The 23,002-nt window shown below is 41.7% G+C and overlaps 1 protein-coding gene across 29 annotated transcripts in view; it reads left to right on the top strand.

Moving 5' to 3' along the window:
- The window catches only part of kif1aa (kinesin family member 1Aa), a 39,402-nt gene that overhangs the window by 13,138 nt on the left and 3,262 nt on the right, over nucleotides 1-23,002 (top strand). For 2 of the 29 annotated variants that reach the window (XM_044199218.1, XM_044199212.1), the window contains 36 exons: nucleotides 1,582-1,784; nucleotides 2,700-2,779; nucleotides 3,040-3,115; nucleotides 3,767-3,846; nucleotides 4,000-4,106; nucleotides 4,206-4,289; nucleotides 4,418-4,598; nucleotides 4,803-4,875; nucleotides 5,646-5,736; nucleotides 5,828-5,976; nucleotides 6,070-6,248; nucleotides 6,566-6,703; nucleotides 8,641-8,970; nucleotides 11,171-11,289; nucleotides 11,389-11,495; nucleotides 11,586-11,721; nucleotides 12,069-12,231; nucleotides 12,332-12,422; nucleotides 12,514-12,632; nucleotides 12,750-12,805; nucleotides 14,432-14,540; nucleotides 14,759-14,825; nucleotides 14,924-15,008; nucleotides 15,116-15,221; nucleotides 17,213-17,239; nucleotides 19,235-19,258; nucleotides 19,738-19,852; nucleotides 19,934-20,067; nucleotides 20,162-20,223; nucleotides 20,303-20,448; nucleotides 21,551-21,739; nucleotides 21,854-21,925; nucleotides 22,021-22,142; nucleotides 22,348-22,491; nucleotides 22,589-22,781; nucleotides 22,876-22,994. In XM_044199218.1, the coding sequence (XP_044055153.1) occupies nucleotides 1,582-1,784; nucleotides 2,700-2,779; nucleotides 3,040-3,115; nucleotides 3,767-3,846; nucleotides 4,000-4,106; nucleotides 4,206-4,289; nucleotides 4,418-4,598; nucleotides 4,803-4,875; nucleotides 5,646-5,736; nucleotides 5,828-5,976; nucleotides 6,070-6,248; nucleotides 6,566-6,703; nucleotides 8,641-8,970; nucleotides 11,171-11,289; nucleotides 11,389-11,495; nucleotides 11,586-11,721; nucleotides 12,069-12,231; nucleotides 12,332-12,422; nucleotides 12,514-12,632; nucleotides 12,750-12,805; nucleotides 14,432-14,540; nucleotides 14,759-14,825; nucleotides 14,924-15,008; nucleotides 15,116-15,221; nucleotides 17,213-17,239; nucleotides 19,235-19,258; nucleotides 19,738-19,852; nucleotides 19,934-20,067; nucleotides 20,162-20,223; nucleotides 20,303-20,448; nucleotides 21,551-21,739; nucleotides 21,854-21,925; nucleotides 22,021-22,142; nucleotides 22,348-22,491; nucleotides 22,589-22,781; nucleotides 22,876-22,994 (4,276 nt within the window). The remainder of the gene's footprint in view (nucleotides 1-1,581; nucleotides 1,785-2,699; nucleotides 2,780-3,039; nucleotides 3,116-3,766; nucleotides 3,847-3,999; nucleotides 4,107-4,205; nucleotides 4,290-4,417; nucleotides 4,599-4,802; nucleotides 4,876-5,645; nucleotides 5,737-5,827; nucleotides 5,977-6,069; nucleotides 6,249-6,565; nucleotides 6,704-8,640; nucleotides 8,971-11,170; nucleotides 11,290-11,388; nucleotides 11,496-11,585; nucleotides 11,722-12,068; nucleotides 12,232-12,331; nucleotides 12,423-12,513; nucleotides 12,633-12,749; nucleotides 12,806-14,431; nucleotides 14,541-14,758; nucleotides 14,826-14,923; nucleotides 15,009-15,115; nucleotides 15,222-17,212; nucleotides 17,240-19,234; nucleotides 19,259-19,737; nucleotides 19,853-19,933; nucleotides 20,068-20,161; nucleotides 20,224-20,302; nucleotides 20,449-21,550; nucleotides 21,740-21,853; nucleotides 21,926-22,020; nucleotides 22,143-22,347; nucleotides 22,492-22,588; nucleotides 22,782-22,875; nucleotides 22,995-23,002) is intronic. The other 27 variants (XM_044199222.1, XM_044199226.1, XM_044199234.1 and 24 more) reach the window with 23 other exon arrangements.

Genomic DNA, 23,002 nt, shown 5'->3' with positions numbered 1-23,002 from the left:
TGCTTACTGTGACAGTAAATAGCAGCTTTTCTGTGTTCTCTGCAGTACCACAATATTGTTAAGAATTGATGAGAATGTTTTAGGCGAGTTGCATTGAAATGAAAGTAGCTAATGTTAATGCAATAAAAATAGCACATCAGGTCTGGGGCTGATTTTTCAAGCTTTGTCATTTTGACTCTAATCTTCAGGTCGTATATGTGCCATGTCATGGTGCTGTAGAGATCTGGTTATGGCTTCATAGCTGTAGCATGGGTGGGACAGAGCTTAACTGTGCATGAAGCAACAAAGCAGAGCAGTACAATATTGAAGATTATGGACCATAATGAGATATGTTTCATCCCAAACTTTAATTTCCCTGATGTGAAACTGCAGCTTCCCATTCCCCTGGCAGAGTCTGTCTGGCTTTATCGCCTCCTGTTGGCAGCCATAACAGAAAACACAAGATGATGCAGCCTTCAGTCACAGAGAGAGTATAATCACTTGCATAATATTGGGTCTTTGAGGTAGTCGTCTCATTTTATGCCATATATTTTTGCTGTCTTTCAATAATACATGACTTCATTAACTGCACTGCGAAGACATGATCCATCTTGGCAGGCCACAGCCTGTCCAGATGGATGGGTGTGATACACTTTCCCAATTCATTGCTTTGTGTTGCCATAGCAGCAGCTGCAGAGTTGATATTCTTTATTTTGTAGAATCTATCATATGCCTTCGAGGTGCCACAACAATAAAGATAAAACACTGAAAAGAAAACAGGGAACATGATGTAAAAATGGTTTGTTGGTAGACTATTTTGATAAATAGAAATTATACTAATTTTGATTCAGAAATGTCCAATGAGGACTTAAGTTTCAAAGCTATCCAAACAAACTTACCGCTGTGTCTGATTCTCTGCCAGAGAAATGGATTTCTGCTTTCAGTAATTAGTTTGACACTGCTAATTTTAGAGAAGCACACTGAGCATTAAATGCATCTTGCTGCTTTTAGATAATAATCTTAATTGAGAATTCTGGCTCTTCACTGTTCTCTGCAGGAAATATGACCCTATTACAAATGAGTCATTATGTCTCTGCACAAAGGGCGGCCTAGCTTATGTACTTTATTTTCCATACATGATGACTAATTTTGTTTTTGTTGTTAAAGATGCATGATTGGGAGCAAGCAATAGAATCCCTGTCTCATGCTAAATTATCTGAAATAGCAGATGAATAGTATATTTATGGCAATTTTAAATGCTTTCTTGTTTTTGAATGTTCCTGCATATGATGCTCTGCTTGAAATTTTTTTTATAATTGCTGCATTTTCTTTAGTTATGGCTGGATGGCCTTCCTATCGCATCTTTTAATTTGGTCCTCTCTGCGCGTGGCTTTCTGCTGGTGCTGCCCTCGCTTGTATACTAGCAATTGAAATTTCTCTTTGTGACTTTGTGTGAGTTGTTTCAGCCCACATATCTTCTTTTCTATTCTCCCTTCTCTTCTCTTCCTTATCTGTTTGCATTTCTCCATTTCTTTATTCCCTATTATCGATTACCCCAACCCCACTTCCTGTACATACGCCGTGTCCCCCCCCCCCCGACAGACCTATCCGATTACAAGAACAATAACAAAAAAGGCCAAGCTGTGAATCAAAGGGATGATCTCTCCACAGTGACCAATGCCATGACAGGGATGAGTCCCTCTCCGTCTCTCTCAGCCTTGTCCAGCCGTGCCGGATCCATTGCCAGTCTGCATGACCGCATCATGTTCAGCCCAGGCAGTGAAGAGGCCATCGAGAGGCTGAAGGTGAACACTGGATAACACTTGTGTAGTTCATCTTTAGACCCGCATTCTGCACTGCATGTACATATTGCTCATCAGCTGCATATTGTCAGATCACATGCAGATACATTTTGACTGTCTTCGCTAAGTATTTTTACTCCTAACCCTCTCAGTAATTAAAATGTAAGGCTGCGATATTCTATATTTTTGCTATTGTCAACAAATCTCATGAACAGACCAAAACCACCAATGTATTAGTCTGTTTCTCAATACTATCTGACTTCCCCAGACTGGCCCATTTGTTCCTACTGACGTCATAAATCTCGAAGTATTTTTGAGGCATTTTATGCCTGTATTAGAGAATCAGTAGTAGAGGGATGACAGGAAGTGAGGGGAGAGAGATGGGGAATAATGGGCAACAAAGGTCCGCAGCTGGAATCTGGGCGTGTTGTGGTTCATGGTCACTGCCCATAAAGTTTCCTTTTTAAACAATTTTCTAAAACAGTGGCTCACCGCAGTTTTTAACAAACATTACTCAAACAGGAGTAAATTGTGTATTTGTTGAAGACTATTTTCATTGGTTATGGATTTGGTGCTCTAGTGAGTATTTATGGCAGTGGGATCATGCGCTGTATATGGGATTGATTCAAAATAAACTATAGTGCCCACGTTCACCTTAATTAAGGAGCATGTCAACCAGAGTAATAGTGTGGCTCATTGGTGTGTTTTAAATAGTTTTTGGACAACAATGAAGCTCTATTGCACCGAGGAATAAGATATATTCGTCTTTGGCTACAAATACAATACTTGTTCGTACAATTTGTTGTTGGTTTTGGTCTTTTCATGGGATTTGTTGACAAAAACAAAAATATAGAACACCATCACAAGACTTGTCCTTGAAATAAATAAATAAATGACCACTGTCTTTTGATATGTCAGGAAACAGAGAAAATCATTGCTGAACTCAACGAGACTTGGGAAGAGAAACTTCGCAGAACGGAAGCCATTAGAATGGAAAGGTGAGATTTACAACATTCCATTTTTATTTTACTTTATTTTATTAGTAAAATCCTGATTGAGATTCAGTTTTTCTCTTAGAAAAGAGTGCTAAACTATTTGGTTATTTTTGCAGTATTGACTTGTAAAGAAAAATTTACCACTCTGCATTTGTGCAGCAAATAAAAAAAAAAACTCATATACTGATGAGTAAGGCATCTTGATATTTGATAATACAATTCATGCAGCTGCTTGGAATACTGAGTCTGACATTCATCCACAGAGAGGCCTTGCTGGCAGAAATGGGTGTAGCAATGCGAGAAGATGGTGGGACGGTTGGTGTGTTCTCTCCTAAGAAGGTAGAAAATATCATCTCCAAAAATCCTCTGTGATCTAATACTTACCATTTAAATGATTAACTAAAATACTTGTTTATTTACCCCAAAGCCCTCTGATAGTCCTAGAAAGCCCCAGCCTGTGTTTATCGACACAGTTGGGCTGTTTTCCCCCAACGAGGTTTGTAGCTGTGAAGTGTTTAAAGCTGTCTCCTTCTCTGAGTGCTGAGTGTCACTTCAACAGGAGCCTCGCCAAGGCAGATCAGTCGAGGATTTTTCTTTTTCATTAAGTGTTATCTTAAATCTACTTCATTACTGACTTCAAACACTCCCTGAAGACGGCAATGGGTGTAAACATGGGGGAAAAGATAATGGTAGTGCCCCCATTTCAGTGATTTATGGCTATTTGCCTGCAGCCCCATAACATCTGACTGAGACTACATTAAACACTCATGCTGTGAAGCTGTAGGGAGTGAATTTGACTGCACGGTTTTAACTATTGCTGATTGTTTGATGTTTGTTACTGGGAGAGATTTCTTTTCAGCTCTCTGCTGTGCAGTGTGTGCATATGTTATATTGTAAATAACATATGGATAATGAATGTTTTATGTATATTACTAATTTACAATTTTACTAATTTCTACAGTTAGTAAATTATTCCTTGTTCTGTGTCAGACACCTCATCTGGTGAACCTCAATGAGGATCCTCTGATGTCTGAGTGCCTGCTGTACTACATTAAAGACGGGATTACCAGGTTAGATATTGTCAGACATTTTCTGATCTAGTATTAGGGTAACATGGAAGTTCAGATTTTATTTAGGTGCTAAATGTATGAGACATATTCATTCAGTACATTATTATTTACTTGTTTGCTCTGACATAATTTCATCTCTTTTTCTTTTTTTAGGGTCGGTCGTGTCGACGCCAGCAGTCGTCAGGATATAGTCCTCAGCGGCCATTTCATCAAGGATGAGCACTGCACCTTTACCAGTTCTACAGGTCCAATAGGAGAAAGTGGGTGATCTTTATCTTGCTCCATAGGCTTGTAGTTGTGTACATCAGAGTTTAATATTGACAGACGGGAAGTGTCATATTGCCCTCTCTGTTTCTAAGCAGCAGTTGTCCTAGAGCCCTGTGAAGGAGCTGAGACTTATGTCAACGGAAAGAGAGTGACAGAGCCCACTGTCCTCAAATCAGGTCAGTTAGCTCTCTTGCTGTATGAATTTCACCTTTCCTTATGCATAGTACCTAGTAGCAACATGTATGTGGTACACTCTATATATGCATTTATCTTAACACGTTTTGATTTTTTTATTCCTGTAAAGGAAATCGCATCATCCTGGGGAAGAGCCATGTGTTCCGGTTCAACCACCCTGTGCAGGCCAGGGCTGAGAGGGAGAGGACCCCATGTGCTGAAACCCCTGCTGAGCCTGTGGACTGGGCCTTCGCCCAGAGGGAGCTGCTGGACAAACAGGGCATTGACATGAAACAGGAAATGGAGCAGAGGTACTTTGGGTACTTTTTCAAGAAAGACAGTGTAGGTAGCAGATAGGGCCTCACCACCATATTGTAGATAGGAACAACCGATAAGGAAGCTAGGAAAGAAAGAAGAGTAATACTACTGGCAATTGAAATCTTAAGCGACACCAGTGCTTTGAGGTGCATCACCTCTCTGAAACCGTTTTTTTTCACTTATGTTTATGTCTTCAGGCTGCAGGAGTTGGAGGACCAGTACCGCAAAGAAAGAGAGGAGGCCAACAACCTTCTGGAGCAGCAAAGACTGGTACAGTGATGAGCAGCTTTGTGTGATGTGTGATGACATTAATCATTAAAGCCACAGGTAGCTAGATCTAACTAGAATTTTGTTCTTTTGAGATGTATCTATAGGTATATTTAATTTTTTTGCATATATACTGTATATATTTTATATAGAATATGCACTGCATTTAAGTAGTCAGAGTTGCAAAAAAGTACCTCTTCACCTCTCAAACAGCATCTTAAAGCAACTACAAGGAACAGTCATTTTGTGTTGATTGTTGCTGCCCCTGTGGACAAAAGGAAGAGGGCCAATCCAGGATCGGTTTTGAATACTTTCAAATACCCCAATGTTGCTTCCCTTTAAGTGGCTAACGTACTACTCTGCAAAACTTTGCCTGGGAAAATGTAAAGATAGGCTCCTCTGGTCTGCATGGTGCGTGCCGTAAATAGTTTCGTATGACTTTGCGGGGAATCGGACCTGGTGACAAGCATTTAGAATACCTATATGGAAATAGCCAGTCTTCTCGCTGATGGTCTCGTTTGTTGTTGTAGGTCAAACAGAGGCATCTGTATTAATGAGACTATTTCATAACAACTTAAAAACTCTAAACTAAAGATGTTTTCCCGTGCTTTATATACAGTACAATACACTAATATTTTTTGAATGAGCTTTGGTCCTCCATTTCAACTGTTCAGTGAATCGACCGGACAGTTTACTCACTGACATCTGTTCCTAAATGGCTTGTTAATGTGACCAGATGTGTTGACATGGGTCTTCATTAATCAATTGTCAAGGATTATGAGAGCAAGCTGGAGGCTCTTCAGAAGCAAGTGGACCGTTACTACCCAGAAGCCCTTGAAGAAGAGGAAGAGCCAGAAGAGGAAGGTAGTACACATTATTGGACACGGATACATGTCTAAATTGGTGGTGAGCCAGTCCTCACCAAACGATGATGTTTTATCCCTTTTGCCCGCAGTGCAATGGACAGAGAGGGAAAGAGAGCTGGCTGTGTGGAGCTTTCGTAAGTGGCGGTGCTACCAGTTCACCTCTCTCCGTGACCTGTTATGGGGAAATGCCATCTTCCTTAAGGAGGCCAATGCCATCAGTGTGGAACTCAAGAAAAAGGTTCAACATGTTGTTGTCATTTGAACGTCAATATAGCCACAGATTCATGTTAAAATATGGCTCTCCATACCAATACGTTTTGTGCCCCTGCAGGTCCAGTTCCAGTTTGTGCTGCTCACAGACACTCTCTACTCCCCCCTGCCTCCAGACCTGTTGCCCCCAGAGGCGACTAAGGACAGAGAGATACGACACTTCCCACGCACCATTGTGGCCGTGGAGGTGCAGGATCAGAAAAATGGAGCCACTCACTACTGGACATTAGAAAAACTAAGGTACATGAACATACACCAAGTCTTTACACAACAATGTTTTTAAAATTCTGATATACTGTCATACAGTATAACTCTCTGCTCTGTAGCTCATAAAAGTTTTTTTTTTTTACTGGAAACATTCTCTTAAATAATTGCACCCACAAATAAAAATGTCTACAAGCCTTTGATAAACAGTAGAAACAAAAAATCTTTATGGTATCTTTGCGAGGGTAATAAAAAGGCGCAATATTCACTGGAAGAACATTTCTCATTAACTCCATGCTGTGCTTCTCTTTAGCGCAATGACTTAATGTGGCAATTGTTGCTGCTTCTTGCAGGCAGAGGCTCAATCTCATGAGAGAGATGTATGATCGTGCCGCTGATGTGCCCAACACTACCACTGAAGACTGTGAAAATGTGATGACTGGAGGGGACCCCTTTTATGACCGCTTCCCCTGGTTCCGTCTGGTTGGCAGGTAAATGCTGAACACCACTGGCACTATACAGTATATGGACAGGACAGGAAGGCATTCATACTGAACTCAAACAAAGGTCAACAGCAGAGAGCAAACAGAAGCCCAGTGTTAGTCATACTTGTCCATTCAGGATAATGGGAGTCTGTTGGCCGTAACTGCCCCATATTGTGCGTGTGGTCAACTGATGGAACACAATGACGGAGACACCAGCATGAAATAGTCTGCAGCCCACTTCATTATGGTGTCTCTTGTCATTACATACTGAAGTCTGGTGATCCCAGTCTATGCTCTGAGTGCACCACTATCATCAAATCTCTCCATTAAAAATTGTATTTGTATGAAGGACTTACTAGGCATCATTTATGAATAATCAGTCATTTTATCAAAAAACATGATCACAAATTTTCACTAACAGCTTTTAAATGTATTAATTGAGCGTATTTTTTATTTGCAATAAACCTGTGCCGTATCTTCTCATAACTGTTTTAACTCAGTGTACTGACAATTTTCAACTTTTAAATTCTATGTGCGTTATTAATGAATGAAGTCCCTTCTTTTTCTGGTAGCCGGTGGGAATATATTTCTCCTGAACATGGGCTTGCAGCTTTAACACAAAGGATGGATTTGACAGCCGATGGAAATGATCGGTACATGCTAGTGCCCGGCCCGTCTTTTTTAATGGGAAAAATCGGTTGTGGAAAATTTGAGATCAACATTTCTTCAGTCCTCCTACTCAAAGCCTGCCGTTTCTCCCAATCTCTCTGCCAAGCTCTCTCTCTCTCCTTCTCTCTCTTGCAGATGGGTCCTACACACAGTCACATGGCCCTGTTACATAATATTCATTTATCAAGCCTTTAAGGTCATTTAGCTCCTGCAGGACAAGCAAAGATGATCAGGCAGTAATCTGAAAAATGTCCTCTTGAAATATGTTGTTTGTCAGCTCATTTAGATTTTATATTCATACAGAAGGTGAGTAATACAGGCATATGTGACCAAGAGCACCACATCTAATTAAATTTAGTTCCCCAGACAAATTATGTACCAGCAATCAACTGAAGTTGGATGTAGCAGTTTTATTTGTTGTGTATTTGTACTCAGACCTAAAAAGACACCAAAGACATTTGTATTATGAACACTCTTTAAACTTATCAGTAGGGACGCAGCTTCAGTACACTCGGGGCTCCTGATTTTACCATAGGCTTAACAGTAGCAGTAACTGCTCTTGATAATCTGTGTCGCACAGAGAATTGTTGTTACACTGTTTTTAAATGCTACTGCAATGCCACTTATTAAGCTAGTCTTAAATCAGTTGTCAACTTTAGCAGTCTAGTTATATTGGATAGTTTATAAGTAAATATTTATGATACTGACTTAAAGGACAAATAAAATAATAAATTAAAATCTCTAATAAAATTAGAGGCATGACATTTATGTATAATACAAGTATAGGTATAAGTATGAATAATAAAAACAATATACATTAAAATATATAGTGTACCACCCACCAACAGAATTGGTGGTCTCTAAGGGAGTTGAATAAATACATAAACAGATAAATATAAGATCACCCAACCTTAGCATAACCATTTCAGGCTCCTGTGATACCTGGAAGTGACTGGCCTCTTTGGAAGCAAATCTTTTTTTCTACAAGGTGTCAGTCATCACCTTCATGGTCTGGCACACTTAATTACTGTATATGCACTCTCAGCAAAGGCGGTTTAATACTTCTAACAACCTCCCATCTGTCCTCTGTGTCCCCACTGTACATGTATGCTGCCCACTAAAACAGACAGTAAAAGCAGATTTTTGCTTAAAGCGAGGGAGGTTTTCTCCTGTGGTCCAGTCCATATGGTGCTCTACCGTCCCTGTGGTTTGAACAAGTGTGTGCTTTCTATCTGACTGTGCTAACCTAGTTCCCATGTCTCTGGCTGCACCAGAAACCCCATTTTCAACACATGCATGAGCGAACGCATGAGTGACCCTACCCCATCCCCAACCCTCTCCAACTCTGAAATTACTGAGCTGGCTGACCCGCAGCGGGAGGGTCGAGGGGAGGAGGAGGAGGAGTTGGAGGAGTTGGAGGACCTGGACGATGATATCTTTTTGGAAGACCCGTGCTTGGAGCTCGGGGGAGAGGAGGAGGATGATGATGAGGATGATGATGATGATGATGAGGATGATGATGATGAGGGAGAGCTCTGCCGAGGCTCCAGCGAAGGCCAGGATCCCTTTTACGACCGCTCACCATTATTCAGTGTAGTGGGAAGGTTGGTGAGGTTTCGGGAGCATGCTGGTGGAAACTAGCTCTTTCACGCTGAGACGCAGGGTCTGTTTCCCTCGATAGACAATCAGCACAGATGAAATGACATTTTGGAAAACGCAATACACAATACTGATACAGTACAAGAGTATGTTCTCACAAAATCCTCACTCTGTTGTGGACTGAGTACATGAAGGTTGCTGCAACACGATAGTGTCAGTGTATCTTTTGCTTTCTTATGTGGCAACCACACATCTTCAGTCCAAAGTAGCCTGCTATTTGGTTTACAGAAAGACATTTTCCATTGTACTGTCCAGTTGGGACAAATAAGCTATAGTTGTATATCAACATGGAGTTGGAGGATTTCAGTTGGATAGCTTCAGTGGAGATTTGAAGACCGACTTTACTTATACTTTTTTGAACATGGAAATTTCATTCATTTTATCTTCTTAAACACTTCCTGCTTGCTTAGTACACCAAGTCAAACTAGCCACTTTAGTTTCTGTTCCCTGTCTCAGTTGTCACTGCCACTGTGTCTTATGTTTGAGACACAAACGTTCTCAAATGTCAAACCACTACACAGATTTTTTTCATGATACTGAGTGGACATCGGAGTAGACATTTCTGGGCTTCAAGGTTTATCTTTTGCTTATTTTTAATCTCCTCAAATTTGACCTTTGCTTGATTTTCTTTGTTTTTGCCAACTGTTTTTTTTCTCACACTACTTTAGGCTAAATGCTTCTCTTGCATATTACAATTCAACTTATAAAACAAGTCCTTTATGTCAGCCCAGGGTCATACCACTTGTTTCCATGGAAATCCAAGCAAAGTTGATGCTCAACGGCTGCTTGAGTTGTGTCTCACTTATGTTTGGCAAAATGCAAATTAGCAGCTTTTAAAGAAGACCATTCACTAGCCAAAGCACTGACATGTCTCATGGAGTATATTCAGGCCTGATTTGCATAACACAGACACCCACAGTGAAATTTTCTCATCATGCGGGGAAACCTGAATAAGTATGAAAGAGTCTGGAAATTATTCTTATGAAATAGCAAAGTGGTGTTCAAGGAAGACTCAAAATCTCAAGATGAAAGAGCTGGTTTCTACTGCAGCTGTCTCTTTTAGGCATGCCAGAGCACAAGTCTTTTCATTTTGACCTTTTTTGTCAATTTTTACTTGAATACGTCTGATGATGAACTAGTGCCCCTCCTTTGCACAAATTCGCACTTCAACCCAGGAGGTGCACTTTGATTTCTGATGTCATTCGTTGTTTTTTGGTGTAGCATACAATATATCAAGCTGTTGGCAGTTTTTATTCAAGCTGAGCCATGTTCCGTATGATGATTTCTGTTCCATTTGCTTTTGGTTCCTTTGAGTGGAGAAGTTGAAAGCATTTTTGTTCACCCTTTTTGTCCTGAGCATGCCTTCTTTGCACCTCACCAATCTTGTCATAAACCTCTCCCTTTTTACACTCTCCACCCTTAAATGTCTACCCCTATTGGCTTGTGGAAAACGTGGTCCTTGACTGCAAGATCAATTATTGTAGCTAAAAAGTAGAGATTGAGAAACCAAGAAAGAAAAACATTTCTAGTGCAGTTGTTCCTGCATTTATATTCCCAAAAGCTAGTCTTTACACAACCCCTGAAGTATTTTCAAATCTAATGCAAATACAAATTGCCTCAAGTGCTCATTTGGCTTTGTACACTTGATGTAGTGTTTTCAGATTGAGGCATGTTCACGATGCACACGTTAGTGCAGTAGCATATAGTCATTAAGCAGTGCAAAAACACTTTATTTCAGGAATGGAATTCATGAGGAAAACATCTGCTATCCAGCTTAGTAGTGAGCTGGTTTCCAGTATTTTGAAATAATTTAAAGAATTCATAGTTGACCCTTACACACATGCTCCTTAGCCTCACCAAGCTTTCACCAGTACAATACAAAAGTTAAGGAATACTGCATGTGACCCATAATTGTCCTGATAATGTCATTATTTATAGATGGTGAGGAAAAGACCCTACAAAGCGATAGTAAAGGGCAGCCATGGCCATCGCAAGAGCAGTCCCAGCTTCTGTTTGGTTGCTTTGCAGCTCTGTGTTCTGTTGTCCAGTCCAGTGAAATTTTATCAAGTATGTGCCATCTCCTTAGCTCGGTTGTTTTTAATCTTTTATCATTTTTCTCTCTCTCTCTCTCTGCTTCCTATTCAGGGCTTTTGTTTATCTGAGTAACCTGCTTTACCCAGTTCCACTCGTCCACCGCGTCGCCATCGTTAGCGAGAAGGGAGAAGTGAAGGGCTTCCTCCGAGTGGCGGTGCAGGCCATATCAGGTAAGGCTCGGATCCTCAGCCTCACCATTGTTGGGACAAAAGGCATGAAGGGATTGAAAGGACAGACTGTGTGTGACTTCTTGAGGGAGTGAAGTGAAGGTGCTTTGTGTTTCCCTCCAGCTGATGAGGAAGCTCCAGACTACGGCTCAGGAGTGAGGCAGTCAGGCACTGCCAAAATCTCATTTGAGGATCAGCAATATGAAAAGGTAGAGAAAATCACTATAGGTGGGGACATACAGGATTCACCTGTGTATACTAACCTGCTAACCAGTCTGTTTTGCACCTTGCTTTTGCAGTTCCAGTCCGAGTCCAGCTCTGTAGGACTATCCCGTACAGGGATTTCCCAGGAGGAGCTTCGTATTGTGGAGGGGGAGGGGCAGAATGCAGAAATGGGACCCTCAGCTGATGAGGTCAACAACAACACATGTGCGGGTAATCGTAATGTATGAGTGAATGGATAAGTGTTTTGTGTGTTTGGGCGTGTGTGTGTGTGGTGTCCCACTCGGCCCAACAGTGGCCTAAATCTGGCACACTGATGCTTTCTGCGTAAAAGACTCACGATGGAATTGGCTCTGAGGGCCGACACTGGTCCAAAGCAAGGAGCAGGGGATACTTGGCCCAAATCAGCCCCAGTAAGTGCCCTAAACTCTAGCCAAACTTCATCCATCCATGGTTCATGGTGCCAGAAAACAACTGAGTGTGTTGACGGCTCGACTTGGCCGGCTCTCTGGAATGGAAGCTTTAACCTATGTCTGATTTTTATTTTGCGTTCCTCACAGCTGGTGCAGATGAGCTGGAGAATCCTCTGAAGGCCAGTGTGGACGGCCCGCTTGACACAACTCTGGAGCACCTGAGGATTGGTAATGTTTTTACCTTCAGGGTGACTGTCCTGCAAGCCTCCAGCATCTCTGCAGAATATGCTGACATCTTCTGCCAGTTCAAGTAAGCAGTTCATCAAAATGTTTTCATTGTACATTTTTACTCCCATGACTGTCAATATTTATCATGTTTCACATGTAAATAGCTATGTTTTGCATTTCAGTTTCATCCACCGCCATGATGAGGCCTTCTCCACTGAACCCCTAAAAAACACCGGCCGCGGCCCCCCTCTTGGCTTCTACCATGTGCAGAATGTAAGAAGTTTCAGCCAGATTCTGTGCAATGATGAGTTGTGGCAGGTTTTAATAGGTCAAGTACTTTAACATCACTGTGTTGTTTTTATAGATTGCTGTTGAAGTTACTAAATCCTTTGTTGACTACATCAAGACTCAGCCAATTGTGTTTGAGGTGTTTGGACACTACCAGAAACAGCCTTTTCTTCCACTCTGTAAAGACGTCATCAGGTACCTGGCTATGAAGTCTGCTGATAGACCTGATTTACTGCACAGACAAAGATATGTAATGTATATTGTGTTTTCAAAAAATGACACATGATTGTGTGTTGTTATTTCCACAATCAGTCCACTACGTCCCTGTAGAAGACAGTTCCCACGAGTGATGCCTTTGTCCAAACCAGGTAAATAAATGCCTTGCAGAGTTACTTTGCTTGAATTCCACCATTTATTTATGTTGCATTGCCTTTGTACTGGTCTCCCTGCAAGTCATGTCATCTCAGCTTCATGTTGTTGGGTATGAGCAGTTGACTCTGACGCCTCGCCGGACCGGGAGAAATCGCTGGAGCTGATCCGATACCTGGTCCCAGATGTGTTCAGTGGGGCGCTGGTGGACTCGTTGTCAGGCCACGCTCTGTCTGCTGCTGGCTTGGCTGCTTCCTTCCTACTGGAAGGAAACGAGCAGGCTCAGCTGACAGCTCCACCCACCTCTATCTGTTCAGTTATTAAAGCTCAGAAGCCGGGTTGGTTAATGATGTCAGATCCAAGAGAATCCTGTCACTGAAAGACTTTTTATATCAAGCGTTTATCTTGGTGTGACTTAAAATTATACTCGAAAGCCAAGTGACTGCCATATTCCAATTAATTAATTAATAACTATTTCAAAGAACACAATGTGTTACTTGTATGTAGTGATTCAAGCTGCTGTGACAAGAAGCATCAATTTAGCGGAATAATTGCTCAACACTGAAGTCCTTCCAGCTACTGGGTCATAGTTCTGTAACTGACCCTGTGACATGACCTTCCTTTAGAGGGGAAGATAGAGTGTCACAAAAAAGAACAAATAATTAGCATGTTCCCAGTCTCTCTGCTATAGTTTATATTACAGTTACTACTGGTCACTGACTAGTAGAAGCTGAAATAGTTTTAAAAATGAAACTATTTGATATAAAACGGGAGTTTTCTTGTGTCAGGATTCAGTTGGATTGGCTCTCTGGTGTACTGTGCGTTTACTGTCGACCTGCGTGGTGGATTCTCCTTGCAGTTCCTTCTTTGAGCTCTTCTTGAATAGGATGGGAATGTTAACTATATGGTACATTATACAGTTTATTTATATATTACAGAGGGGAAATTCACATGTTACAGCAGTATAAGAAACAATCCAAAGAGGTAGGAAAAAGCGAAAGAACTATTTGAAATAAATGCAACAAAATATGAATGAAGGAAATGACATTTGAAAGTTACAATACATTACAATACTTGGGCCATACTGTGCACATGAACTGTGCATTGGGCAAATGCTATATATGTGCAGAAGTATATAATGCATTATATAACATACTGCATATTATACTTATAATGTTCTGTTTGAGCTTGGGCCAAACCCTAGGGCTGCGTGTGGATGTTTTTTTTTCATGCACACTCTCTCTTAACTCTGAACTCCTTTTGGGGAACTACCTTAAATTGGAGGAATGTAGTTAACTCATAGTCAGACTAGATTGAATCATTTCTACAAAAATAGATGATCAACAACATCGATACTGTTAAAGGACAATACTGTTCAAGGAGTTTGTGCATATGCTTCTCCTCATGCACAGGATGGTTCAGAGCCAGAGCTAGTAAAGGTTTATGAAGGGAAGGAGTTCCTTCCCCAGGACTGAGTGGTTCCTCTCTTTCCCTGCATCACTGATTTCCTTTCTTCTTCCCTTTTTCTTTCCTTTGTAGGGTTAGAGCAGCTCCCTGCTGTTAGACACTAGTCTGCTCTCTGTCTACCCTCAACCTCTCTTACACTGTCTCCTTTTTCAACACAGTACCTGCCACCAAGCTGACAGCTATGACCCGCCCGCAGGCAGGACCCTGCCACTGCAAATATGATCTCATGGTATTCTTTGAGATCTGCGAGCTGGAGGCCAATGGAGAGTGAGTGTCCTGTGTCACCCCTCGCCAAACATCCAGTGCTGGATTTTCACTCTGCTGATGTTTGGGATGTTGTGGCAGAGTTTTCCATGAAATGATATTATTAAGAAATAAGTATAATGACCCTGAAAAAACTCTGGACCACATAAATGTCTCCAGCACTATTAATCACTGGCACGTGACCAAATCAGTGATGCTTGTTTTCATCTGTGTCTTCCCAGCTACATCCCTGCAGTGGTGGACCACAGAGGAGGAATGCCTTGCCATGGCACATTCCTACTGCACCAGGTATGTCAATCACACTGTGAGCAAATATAATATTTGGAATATTTTAAATGAACTGAACATAACCGCACCTCTTTTTCTTCCATTCTTCACAACCACAGGGCCTCCAGAGGAGAATCACTGTCACCATTGTACATGAGTCAGGAGGCGACATGGAATGGAAGGAAATCCGTGAGCTTGTTGTGGGTAAGTTTGGTTTTCAGGCTTTCTTACCCTGAAAACCAAACATTGCACCAACAGTGATATTGCCTTGTGTATGAGCGGTTCTAACTGAGGCACTTGTGCCTTCCTAGGACGTCTCCGCAGCACCCCTGAAGCTGATGAGACCATCATTGACCCCAATATTCTCTCTCTCAACATCTTGTCCGCTGGGTATGTCAGGCCCACACAAGATGACCGGTACGTACTGGTGTAGACATTTGATGGAAACGCATTACTTTGCAACAGCCAGATCTTTTTAAAGTGAAGCATAACACCAGGTCAGTCCATTTTTTTGGAGGTTTCATTAGATTTTGAATCTATATGGTCGATGGGAATTCAATACGAGAAATGTCTAGTGGCCACAGATATGTTTGTTTATTCTAAGGTTGTGGCAGCTTTGCTGAATTTGGAAACCACTCTATGGTTCTGATTTTTATGTCCACAGTGTTATCTGAGGACCTCACTTTATTACTGCTGTGGCAGCTCCTGCACTGGAACATGGCACACGGGCAAATGCATGGCATAGTGAACCAGCTGTACTTCTGCATGGCAGAAGAGGCACAACTTGAATGTTATAAAAACCTCAGAAAGTTCTTTTGTGTTGTTATCTTTATTATTGTGTCTGCATGAGTCTAGTTTCCTGTTTGTAATTGCAGTAGGCCACACATAAAAAATCCAGAGTGACCATGAGCAAAGTGAATCAAATTTCCCTTGACTTATTTAAGAGTAGCGTTTTAAACCTAAATCTGCCACATCGGTAGTTATGAATTCACTTGTCCGTGCTGGCTGTACGACCCTCCTTGGTGTTAATCTGCGCTTCGTTGTTTGATGCTCATCATTGCACCTACATGTTACATCTCACTGTGTTTATCACCTCACCTTTAACCCGTCTCATCTCTCAACCATGATTAGATCTACTAACCCCAACACTGACCTGCTTATAGACTTCAAAAGCCAAGCACTCTCAGTTTTATATATCTCACTGCTGAATGAACAAGCCTTCATTAATTAATACTGTAGCACCCCAATGTGAAATTTAAATGCATGTATTTCTAACTTATACAGCAGCATGTATCACTGCAAGTGGTGTAAAATCACTAACAAACCTTAAACTATCTGTATTTGGACTCAATATGATGTCATACATTGGACATACAACATTCCATCATCACATTATTGAATACCTTGGTTAACTCTTGATATTTAAGAATGACAGACTGTCGATAACAATGAAAAAAGTCTCTGTTAATCATGCACTGACCTATGTAATGTCTTACATGAAGTCCTGAAAATGGTATTTCTGGGTGTGTTGTAAGAGCCTAGTTTGTAGAGTAGTAGGGAGAAGGTGTAGCCCGAATGAAACAACTACAGGAAACGACAACCCAACAGACCAGTGTCGTTGCTAATATACTGAAAAATACGTGAGGGGGGGTCACTTAAATTGTGTTAAGTGTGAAATGTTTTACGTTGTTCTGCAGCCAGCCAATAGAAGGCAGTAGGTTTCGTGGCCCCATATTCAGAACTTGGCAACTACTGATATGTTATGTAGGTGACATGTTTATTCAAGAAATACAGTAATGAAAACACTATTAACTCATCATTGTTTTGTCATTTAACATCCAAAATCGCTTACCATTAACATCACCACTGTATGGTGGCACAATAACTCTTAAGTGGTAGCAATTATCATGTAGTATGTCTTTACAGTATATTTACAATGTATTATATGGACAAATATCAGTGTAGATGCCAAAATTATTATAAGTTAAATTTATTTTTTGCCATTTAACTTATGACTTTTGTGACCCTCTGTTTTTGGCTCATTGCTTAATTCCTCTGCTTTCCCAGCCACTCTCCAAAAAGCCTAACAATACCAGCAACGCCATCACCCAGACCTGGGTTTACTGAGTTTTAATCTAAAGCAACCAAACGCAGCACTGTCCAGTGGCCCTGCTCGACCAACCTTTCTTTGACCATGGTGCTGCACGCCTGGGGTTTTCAGCCCTCAATGTTTGTCCTGTTATGGCCTCAGTGGCATAGAATTGGGTTTGAGGGCTCAGCACCAGGTCAGGCTGTGGTCCAGTGTGGTCTCTGCTCAGGCGTGCAGAGACTAACATCGAGGTATATATGGATGCTAACATTTTTCTCCCTCCAGTCCACTAACGGAATGTTGTTTTTTGCTTTTGCAGACAGTTTCTTGATTCGGACATGCCTAGGTATATTATTTTGCCTCTCTTCTCATGTTCTTAAGTTACACAAACACCTCATCTTTCTAACGTCCTCTACACTCTGTCATTCCTACTCGGCCTCCAGTGATTTCGTTGCCCTCTCTCCTACTCTGCCATTACTGTCAGCAATTCATCTGTGCCTCTTTGTTTTCTCCCCCTCGTGAGAAGTGAGGGATGTGGTTCTGCATGTCCCCGGTTCTCTTGCTGTGCTGGGTGTGTGTTTGAGCTGTTATCAGGCTGCGGTTTATGATGGACAGGGTCTGCATGGCTCGCTTTGCTTCACGTGGACTGTCACTGACTGTGTCTCTGCTGGAGGTGTCGTGGGGCCAGTATCACCCTCTCTGTTTCCACTTCAGCAGTTGCTGCAGGAACTATCTTATAAGGCTGATTTTAGAAAGCGTACAGTTGGTATTTGGTCACTCTTTTGGGTTTAAAATGTTGCCAGCATTTGAAAAAAGTACCTTTTTTACTTCGTTCTACTCCTGTTTGTTCACAGATGCTAATTTATTCCCAGATTAAATTTAAAAGGCAGCAAAGTCACATCCGACATGATTGTACTCCATATGATGTACAGTGGTTGAACTGAACGATTTCAGTATAAGTAAGAGATATTAGTACTACCTGCCAGTAGAGGGCAGTAGTGATCCATTATTACAACACAGCTCATTTGAAACAACAAAGGCAAAGAGATGCATCCTGTCCTTAGCGAGAATGTTCATAAAATACTGAAAAACTGTCATTTTCTGCTTTCCTCTCTCCACTCTGTCTATTATTGTCATATTTTTGACCTTTGCAATGAAGCAATATTTTGAATCCATGGATATGATTTTGTTAGTTACCTCTAATACCAGGAGACAGAGAGTACTTCCCATCACAGCTACAGAATATTAACAGGAACACTATTACTCAAGTGCTGTAATACGGATCACATCATTTACAGTACCCGCTCTGGCACAATATTCAAATGCAGCTATTAAAATGTAATCCAGTGAGCCATTGCCTCACCAGTAGCACTTTGCCCAAAATGGCTGCAATGTTGTGAATATTTTTAAATCTTGCTTGTACCTCCAGTGAAATTCTGCCAAACACCAGAAACAAACGGCTCCTCACATGTTAAGCCAGCAGCATGACTTCAATCCTGGCTCCTGCATTTTTAGGAGGTAGTAAAACACAGAGAAGCACATATTGGTGTGGTGCAAAGAGGAAATTGCTTCCTTGTAGTGTAAGCGAACAGTTTTCTACTACTGGGAAAGAAGTGTGCGTGCGTGCATGTGTGATGTGTGAGGGTGTGTGTGTGTTAATGCACTTGCTAATTACTTAAAAAAACAGGCCATCTCTACGCTGAATCCCCTTTATTCACACAGAGCAGCAGTGAGTTCTCTTTACTACAGAGTCAACTCAGTCCACTGCTGTTTGCTTTCCTTTGGGTGACACATTGTTCACTTTCCCACAAGGTCACCTCAGTCCAAGGCCAGTGGGCCCAACATCTGAACCTCATGAAGAGTCCATCCAGCCTGGTTTTATAGCTAACAGAAACATTAGTTTCCTTTTACAGTTCTTTCTTGGATTATCTTTTTCAAATTGAAGGCCGTACCGGGATGCAGGCCAGAAGAATAACTGGTTTCAGTGTGTGATTATTTCCCCTCGGGGGAAATGGGAAAAATCGTGTACATTAACGTATGGAGTAAATTAGAGGCGTAACAGAAAGCAGTATTGTTTTGCTTGAGGAATAGCCATGTGCTGTTATTTGACCTTTTCAATGGTAGAGCAGGAGGAGAGATTGCATCAAGTCGATCAGCAACTTCCACAAGATTTCTCAACGGTCTCTCGTGGGTGAGCTGTACTATCCATGGCAGTGTTTACATAATGAGATAACAGTGTGAAAAAAGACAAACACCATCCCAGCCACACAAGCGCACAACATCACAGCATACTTCCTGACTCTCACTTTCTATTCTTTTGCTGATTTCTTCTTTCTCACAGCATTTCCTTGGGACTTGACCATAGGTATTTCACTGCCCTGTCCCTCATTTCGTCTGGCTGTCTCTCATCCCCCCTTCCTTTTTCTGTACTAAAAGTCATCTCAGCTCTCTTTTGCTTTTCTGTGGTGTTTTGTACAAGGCAGAGTATCAACTCAGTCAGCCTGTTGCATGCAAAAAGATTTCATTAGCATTTTTGAAGAATACTTACTACAATGTTTAAATACTGTACAATGCCAAGAGTAAATTGATTGACTTTTTACAAATCATAATATTATTTTCTCAGTGTATCAAATCAAGTTTTAGTCCACATCTTTGTGTATGTGAGGTATTTTTGATTATTGAAGTATTGTTTGGTTTTATCCTGATTTTTATGTTAACATCTCTGTTGTTAGGCTGATAGACTTTAGCATGGGTTTAGCTCTCACTGCTAATTTGTTGATCAGGTGGAAGGAATTTTGCCTGCTGATTCATTTTCTTGGCTTCTTGTCACTTGGATCACCTCAGGACTTTCTACCGCTTCGAGACCGCTTGGGATAGCTCCATGCACAACTCCCTGCTACTAAACCGAGTCACTCCATATGGGGAGAAGATCTACATGACCCTCTCAGCCTACTTGGAGGTACAGTACAGTGCCGGCATTCATGAGAGGCAGAAATAGCTCTTACAGAGGTGATGTGTGAATTACTCAATTCAATTGCAGATGGAGAACTGCACCCAGCCCGCAGTCATAACCAAAGATATCTGCATGGTGTTTTACTCTCGAGACACAAAGCTCTCAGCCTCCCGCTCTATCCGAAACCTTTTTGGTACTGGAAGCCTGAGAGCAGCAGATGGGTGAGTTTGAAACTTCTAACTATGAAAAACATCATGTTGCTCCTGTGTTCTCTCTGTTGAGAAAGAGCTCTGTTTTTTTTCGTTTTTTTTCTAGAAACCGTGTAACTGGAGTGTATGAGGTCAGCCTATGTAACCTGGCAGATGCAGGAAGCCCAGGTGAGAGTCAAGACAAAAATACCGTTTTGCATTAAGCTCACCTCTGCAGCATTTCTAATCCTGCACCTGCCCACCCCAGGTATGCAGAGGAGACGCAGGCGGGTGCTGGACACCTCAGTGGCCTACGTCCGCGGGGAGGAGAACCTGGCCGGGTGGAGGCCCCGCAGTGACAGCCTCATTCTGGACCACCAGTGGGAGCTGGAGAAACTCAGCCTCCTTCAAGATGTGAGGGGCATAAATTACTTTTCTTTCATAGCATAAGCTACTTTTACTAACACCTGAAGACAGATGCTACTGGACTCATTTATTGCCTGAACATGTTCCTAAACATGTGCCTCTAAATCATCTATTTAATGTAAACTGTCTTAAAATGTCAAAATGAATGGATTTGATCATTGGTCCACATTGGTAAATTGGATTCAGCCCCTGATTTACATATAATTTACTGTACATATGAAATGCACTCCTTTACACAGATGTAGTGACTCCAGGTGTGTTTTAAAAGAGGGCTTTTCAACAAAATGTGTGTACCTGTGGTTATGTAGTGGTTACCAGCCTTCACCATAAATGTGTCTAAGCATACTGTTGTGAAAGAAAATACAATGTGAATACAAACTAACAACATGATTTAAGGTTATTAAAGGAAAGCTCTTAAGTATGAAAGACTACTGTATGATCATATACGCTTGGAAGTCTTAGTAATCGTGCTGCAGAATTTTGTACTAATTGTTGTTAGAAGCCAGGGAACCTAAGTGCCGATGTAAAATTTCAAGACAAGAACTTTAGTTTTGTTGTGATTTAACTGCAGAAAACTATGAGACATCCAGGCACTGATCTCCTGAAAAAAATTATGTAATGTAGCCAAATTTTCAGTTCACAAAGTTCACATATACACAAAACTGGATATCATCGTCATAGCAGTGATGAGACACAGCCAAACTGACGGATAAGGGAGCATGTAGAGGGAGAATAAGACAGGACCCAGGACTGATCCTTGAGGAACTCCACAGGTCAGAGGAGCACAATTAGACAATTTGTCAGCAATGGATACAAATAAGTTACGATTAGAAAAATAGGAAGAAAATCATTCAAGAGATATACAGTACCACATATCCCAAGCCACTTCCTCCGACCTAATAAAATATTATGATTTATTGGATTGAAAGTGGTGCAGAGAGCCATCTCTGCTGTGCCTCTGATGGAAACCAGACCAATTTATATTTGTATTACTATTTCCAAAAGTTGCTTTCAGAAAACTTTCTCTACATTTAAGCAAGGGACATTGTCTGTTGTCAATGATTGTCATGTTTTTTCCCCATTCTCTCAGGTGGAGAAGACCAAACATTACCTCCTGCTGAGGGAGAAACTGGAGTCTACCCTGCTCATGGGCCAGGAGTCCCTGCTGTCCTGTGTCACTGAGGAGCTGAGTGAGTCTCCTCAGCCGCACGAGGTCGACCAGGAAGTCAGCTCCACCTCTGAAATCACCACTGAGAGGCAGAGGGAGCTTGCGACCAAGGTCAGCCATCATTACTTAGGGAATGCTGAATTTGTATGATATTACTGATCTGATTTTACTTCTCTTGTATCTAACCTTAGAAGACATTTTAAGCTGTCTGTCCTTTTTACACAGTGTTTGCGGCTGCTCACTCACTCCTTCAACCGAGAATACAGCCATGTGTGTGTCAGCGCCAGTGAAAGCAAGGTAGTGCTCAAACACTCAAATTAAACCTGCACATAAAAAAAAAATCTGATTGTTTCCTTCACATTTGAGCGAGCGTGTGTTTGTGTGTGTTACAGATCTCAGAGATGTCTGTCACAACACTAAGAGACTCCACTTCGATCTCTGCTCTCAACACAATCACACCCTCCTCAACATGCCCTTCGCTGATTGAGGGTTACTATGGCAACGCTGAACTCAGGTCAGTTCTAAGACGTACTTGTATGGTTATTGCTATGTATTTATTGTCGTCCTTGGTAGCCACGGTAGCCTTTGTTGTGTGTGACAGTCTGGATTAGCCAAATGTTTTGTATTGCAGACTATGTGTTCCTTTTCTTTCTTTTTTTTTCCACATAAGGAGCTGCTTTGTTACTATGGCTCATAGACCTCTTGTTTCTGTACTGCAGACCCCCCACGCCTCGCTCTCGTGCCGTCAGCCCCGGTCCTGACACGCAGCCAGACGCAGAGGCCAAGAAGTCCGTCAATGGAGCCTCTGAAACCAAACCTCGGGCCCGCAGATTTGTCCCTGATATCCAGGAGATTAGAGTCAGGTGAGTCTGCCACAGTAACTCCAAAAAATCTATCACTTTGTGCTGTGAAGACATCTTTCTTGGTTTCACATGTGTGGTTCACCTCTTATTTCTGCAGCCCCATTGTGTCAAAGAAGGGTTACTTACATTTCTTGGAGCCACACACCAACGGATGGGTGAAGCGCTATGTTGTTGTGCGGCGGCCGTACGTCTACATCTACAACACAGAGAGAGACACTGTGGAGCGGGCTATCCTTAACCTCTCCTCTGCCCAGGTGGAGTACAGTGAGGACCAGCAGGCCATGCTGAAGGTCGGTGAATAAATTCCAGAATTCCCTCTTTCCGCTCTCTTATTGGTTAAAACCTCAGGTATGGTATAATAAGCTTTTTTGGCTCTTTCAACAGACCCCAAACACATTTGCCGTGTGTACAGAACATCGTGGAATATTGCTTCAAGCCACTAATGACAAAGAGATGCACGACTGGCTGTATGCGTTTAATCCTCTCCTTGCTGGAACTATCAGGTAAAAAA

Source organism: Siniperca chuatsi, linkage group LG6 (genome assembly GCF_020085105.1).
Source record: "Siniperca chuatsi isolate FFG_IHB_CAS linkage group LG6, ASM2008510v1, whole genome shotgun sequence".
NCBI lineage: Eukaryota > Metazoa > Chordata > Actinopteri > Centrarchiformes > Sinipercidae > Siniperca > Siniperca chuatsi.
Note: the sequence above shows the minus strand (reverse complement) of the source record. Positions and strands in the feature narration are given on the sequence as shown.